Source organism: Salvelinus alpinus, chromosome 2 (genome assembly GCF_045679555.1).
Source record: "Salvelinus alpinus chromosome 2, SLU_Salpinus.1, whole genome shotgun sequence".
NCBI classification, from domain to species: Eukaryota; Metazoa; Chordata; class Actinopteri; order Salmoniformes; family Salmonidae; genus Salvelinus; species Salvelinus alpinus.
The window spans coordinates 84,236,864-84,242,863 of record NC_092087.1 but is presented as its reverse complement, the minus strand read 5'-3'; the positions used below and the strand labels follow the sequence as shown (position 1 = coordinate 84,242,863).

Below are 6,000 nucleotides of genomic sequence, written 5' to 3'. Positions count from 1 at the left end.
GAGAGAGCCAGAGAGAGAAAGAAGGGAGATAAACGAGCCAGGGGAGTAAACTACATTTAGTTAAGTTACATTCTCCTGAGGATAAAAAAAGGGAACACACACACACAGTGTTGCTGTAGATTTTCTTCCCTTTCTCTCTAAAGACTCAGTGACCTACCTTGAACGCAGCTCACCCTCCTCCCTCATCACCCCCTTTCTCTCTTCCCTCTCCTCCCTTTCCTCCACTCCTTCCTCCCCCTCTCTCTCGTTACCATGGCAACGTGGGCGGCACATTTCTGCTCGAGCAATCAAGTGACCTTTTTTTTACCGGACCTTAGCAAGAGAGAGAAAGAGAGAGGGACAGAGGGGAGGGAGACGGAGAGAGAAGGATGTAATAGAGAAGGCAAGGGAGAGAAACCAAAAGAGAGGACGAGAGAGAGAGTCAACCAGTATTTTTGTTTAAATCTTTGTCTTTATAGGCCACATAGAACAACAATACACCTCCTGCTGTGCTGTACAAAAGGCTATGAAGACGACATCACTTCATCATTCATTCCGAGCTGTCTGTCTGTCTGTCTACAGAGGAGGACTGTCACCCACATATTGTGTTCTGACCTTTCAGGATCGCACACCCCAGTGCACACGTGCGCGCATGCACACAGATTAACACATAAACACACACACACACGCACACCTCACAGAGTGTTAGTGGTTTGCAGCAACAGATGCAGAAGTCCCATTCCATGTGTGTAAAGTTAACCGAGAGTTTCTACAACGATTCAGGCTTTTTCTCTTGTCAGTTCATTTGCAAGCAAGCCAAAATATTAACCATAGGAAAGCAATACACTGTAGACTGCACTATATCTAACTCACATATGATGAGAGGAGAAAGTGTGTGTGTGTGTTAGCAGGGGGTCACTAAAGACACAACAGGAAGGTATCCAACAGTGAGTGAGATTTCCGCGACGGGACGAGGGAGTGTCTGTGTCGCTATGACGATATGATGAAGTAAACATCAACAGAAACAAAAAATGTCATCTTTTGCTTCCTTTTTCCACAGGTTTGCGATTCGCCTGTTTTGTCCCTCTGCCCCCACCGTACCAACCCAGCATAAAGGCCTGTCTGTCAGTCAGAACTAGGAAAGTAGTAGGTGAGGTTCAGAGGTTGATATAGAGCGCGTTTCTAGGGAGGACTATTTTGTCAGTAGTCAGTGGTCATTTCCCCCCAAAGTGGTTCCAATGTTCCCTTTTACCCAAAAAATAAGGACTTTTTGGAGCTTGCGTTAGGTATCCTTCCAACGTCAGTGTTTTCCTTCCTTCTGTACCCTTCCACATCAGTGCTAAGGTTTTCCTTCTGTCTGTATCCTTCACCCATGAAGAGTGATAGTTTTGTTTCCATGTCCCTCCCCCTTGTGAGTCCCAGGGGCCCTCCTTCCTTACCCATTCACTTCCTTCAATTCTCTAACCCCCCGAATTCGTTACTCCTCAATCATTTTATCATGTTTGACATACGGGTTCTCCAGAAGGTACAGGTACTTCTCATAATTCTCCAACATATACTTTGGGGCGTACATGTGCTCTTTGGGGTCCGAGGGGGGGTACTCCTGCACCGATCCATCGAACCAACCCCCCGTCCGGATCAGGTCCCGAATATAATTCAGATCCCGTTTGTCCTCGTAGTCGCCCCAACGCGGGAAGTCCCCGTTCTGGGCCGAGATCAGCTTAAAATGGATGCCCTCAGGGCTAAAGCACCAAGAACAGTGCCACCCAGCAAAGTGGAAGGGGCTTCCAACGGCCCACTGGACCAGGATGTGACCCGTGTCGTTCTCGTACTTCCTGAAACCGGGCATGGTGTAGTATTCCCGGCGCCGGAGACGTATCCCGTCGGCATCGTAGACGTCTCGGAGCATTCCGACCGTGCACCCCGACACGACCTCCAACGACCCCAGCTAGAACAAGAAGGGGATACTTTATTCAGATGGAATTGATCAAATCACATGTTAATGGTCACACACACATGGTTATCAGATGTTAATGGTCACATACACATGGTTATCAGATGTTAATGGTCACATACACATGGTTATCAGATGTTAATGGTCACATACACATGGTTATCAGATGTTAATGGTCACATACACATGGTTATCAGATGTTAATGGTCACATCAACATGGTTATCAGATGTTAATGGTCACATACACATGGTTATCAGATGGTAATGGTCACATACACATGGTTATCAGATGTTAATGGTCACATACAGATGGTTATCAGATGTTAATGGTCACATACACATGGTTATCAGATGTTAATGGTCACATACACATGGTTATCAGATGTTAATGGTCACATACACATGGTTATCAGATGTTAATGGTCACATACACATGGTTATCAGATGTTAATGGTCACATACACATGGTTATCAGATGTTAATGGTCACATACACATGGTTATCAGATGTTAATGGTCACACACACATGGTTATCACATGTTAATGGTCACATACACATGGTTATCACATGTTAATGGTCACATACACATGGTTATCAGATGTTAATGGTCACATACACATGGTTATCAGATGTTAATGGTCACATACACATGGTTATCAGATGTTAATGGTCACATACACATGGTTATCACATGTTAATGGTCACATACACATGGTTATCACATGTTAATGGTCACATACACATGGTTATCAGATGTTAATGGTCACATACACATGGTTATCAGATGGTAATGTGAGTGTAGCGAAATGCTTGTGCTTCTAGTTCCGACCATGCAGTAATATCTAAGTTAAGATACACGTTAAGGGGCGGCAGGTAGCCTAGTGGTTAGAGCGTTGGACTAGTAACCGAAAGGTTGCAAGATCGAATCCCTGAGCTGACAAGGTAAAAATCTGTCGTTCTATCGCTGAACAAGGCAGTTAACCCACTGTTCTTAGGCCGTCATTGAAAATAAGAATTTGTTCTTAACTGACTTGGCTAGTTAAATAAAGGTAAAATTAAAAACAATCGGAGGAGAAGATCCTTGGTCTGAGAGGTGACCAAGAACCCGATGGTCACTCAGATAGAGCTGCAGAGTTCCTGGAGCTTCTTCCAGAAGGACAACCATCTCTGCAGCACTTCACCAATCAGGCCTTTATGGTGGAGTGGCCAGACAGAAGCCACTCCTCAGTAAAAGGCACATGACAGCCTGCTTGGAGTTTGCCAAAAGGCACCTGAAGATTCTCTGGTCTGATGAAACCAAGATTGAACTTTCTGGCCTGAATGCCAAGCGTCACATCTGGAGGAAACCTGGTGGCAGCATCATGCTGTGGGGATGTTTTTCAGCGGCAGGGACTGGGAGACTAGTCAGGATAGAGAGAAAGATGAACGGAGAAAAGTACAGAGATGAAAACCTGCTCTAGAGTGCTCAGTACCTCAGACTGGGATGAAGGTTCACCTTCCAACATGACAACGACCCTAAGCCAAGACAACGCAGTAGCGGCTCCGGGACAAGTCCATGAATGGCCCGGACTTGAACCCGATGGAACATCTCTGGAGAGATCTAAAAATAGCTGCGCAGTGACACTCCCCATCCAACCTGACAGAGCTTGAGAGGATCTGCAGAGAAGAATGGGAGAAACTCCCCAAATACAGGTGTGGCAAGCTTCATACCCAAGAAGACTCGAGGCTGTAATCGCTGCCAAAGGTGCTTCAGCAAAGTACTGGTTAAAGGTATGAATACTTATGTAAATGTCACATTTCAGTTTATTTTATTTGATAGATTTGCTCAAATAAAAAATAAAAACAGTTTTTGCTTTGTCATTATGTGGTATTGTGTGTAGATTGATAAGGAACATTTTAGAATAAGTCTGTAACGTGGAAAAAGTGAAGGGGTCTGAATACTTTCCGAATGCACGGTACACACAACCCCTCCGATACATACACACACCAGTAAGCAGTTTTAGGGGGTTAAGTGATCCTAACAGCCAACCATAGCACTTAAAACCTTTTCTCAATAGGGGGAGCTGTTAGCACTATTTTTTTTTTTTACATTTCCAAATTAAACTGCCTCGTACTCAATTCTTGCTCGTACAATATGCATATTATTATTACTATTGGATAGAAAACAATCTCTAGTTTCTAAAACCGTTTGAATTATGTCTGTGGGTGAACCAGAACTCTTTCTACAGCGAAAATCATGACAGGACATGCGAAGGTCTGAAAAATAGTCTCTGATCTCGGATCAGTTTAAAACTCTGTGTGTGCCCTATGGATCGAAATGAACTGCACCCGCCTTCCCCTGGATGTCAGTAACCAATGAGAAGTGGAATGGTGTCTCTACGTGTTTCTCCGAGTTTATAAAAGGCAATGGAGTGAGATGTCCCTTCTTTTCGACGCTCGCCAAGGCGCAAGAGAGGACATCAGAATGGCATACTCAAAAGCTCTCGTTATTGACCAAAGATATATCCGTCTGTGATTTAATTCGATATAGGTGTTAGAAACATCATAACGAAGTTATTTGAAACCGATTTATATCAGTTTATGCGAGTATATTGCTATTTTACGGAATTTCCTTAGTATTGCGTTTGAGGATTTGGACATGTGTGTGCCGTGTAGCTATCGTTAGCTGCTAGTTCCGAAGTTGAAGAGGTCGTTTTACAACAAAGCAACGATTCTTTTGGACAAAGGACACATTGCCCAAGATACTGATGGAAGCTCGTCCAAAAGTAAGAGCTATTTATGATTTTATTCCGTATTTATGTGGAAAAATGTAAACGCAGTTGTCGGCCATTTTTTGAGGCACTAGTCTGGCTGTAACTCACAATGTATGTCTAGTAACGTAAATTTTAAAAATCTAAATCAGCGGTTGCATTAATAACCAATGCATCTTTCATTAGCTGTCCAACCTGTATTTTTTTAGTCAATCTAATCGATAAATAATCGTAAACTTAGGTGCCTTTCCAAGATGGCGCCGGCCAGAATGCATGCCATGTTTTGACAGATTACATTGCATAACCACGATTTGTGATGCTAAATATGCACATTTTCGAACAAACTCTATATGCATTGTGTAATATGATGTTACAGGACTGTCATCTGAAGAATTCTGAGAAGGTTAGTGAAAAAATTAATATATTTTGGTGGCGATAACGTTATCGCCCCTTTTGCCTTGATTCAATGCTGGGGTGATGTTAGCTCATGTGGTATGCTAATATAACGATATATTGTGTTTTCGCTGTAAAACACTAAGAAAATCTGAAATATTGTCTGGATTCACAAGATCTGTGTCTTTCAATTGCTGTATGCTGTGTATTTTTCAGAAATGTTTTAGGATGAGTATTTTGGTAATTGACGCCGGTCTCTGTAATTATTCCGGCTGCTTCCAACGCTATTTCAGATTGCAGCTGCAATGTAGAACTGTGATTTATACCTGAAATATGCACATTTTTCTAAAAAAACATATGCTATACCATAAATATGTTATCAGACTGTCATCTTATGAAGTTGTTTCTTGGTTAGTGGCTATATATATCTTTATTTAGTCGAATTAGTGATAGCTACTGATGGAGTAAAAAACTGGTGGAGTAAAAAAAAGTGGTGTCTTTTGCTAACGTGGTTAGCTAATAGATTTACATATTGTGTCTTCCCTGTAAAACATTTTAAAAATCAGAAATGATGGCTGGATTCACAAGAAGTGTATCTTTCATCTGGTGTCTTGGACTTGTGATTTAATGATATTTAGATGCTAGTATTTACTTGTGACGCTATGCTAGGCTATGCTAGTCAGCTTTTTTACTGTGGGGGGTGCTCCCGGATCCGGGATGAGTACCAAGTAAAAGTTAACAGGCACTGTATATCGTTTGAGTGGAATCCAATAGAGATCTTATCTTTCTAGGATCTGTCACTAACAACCCTCTAGTAGTCGGCTCAAATCCTGTTCGAAAAGATAAGATTAAAAAACTTGATTGTCCATCAAGTTTAAACAGGATAGATTTTTTTCGCGCCTGGTTTGGGATTCGAACCAGC

General features: G+C 42.4%; 1 protein-coding gene across 1 annotated transcript in view; it reads right to left on the bottom strand.

Annotated features, from left to right (window-relative positions):
* Positions 1-431: 431 nt before the first annotated feature.
* mgat3b (beta-1,4-mannosyl-glycoprotein 4-beta-N-acetylglucosaminyltransferase b) overlaps positions 432-6,000 on the bottom strand; it is a 75,401-nt gene continuing 69,832 nt past the window's right edge. The window contains exon 7 of the mRNA XM_071389627.1: positions 432-1,927. Coding sequence (XP_071245728.1) covers positions 1,457-1,927 — 471 coding nt within the window. The 3' untranslated portion in view covers positions 432-1,456. The remainder of the gene's footprint in view (positions 1,928-6,000) is intronic.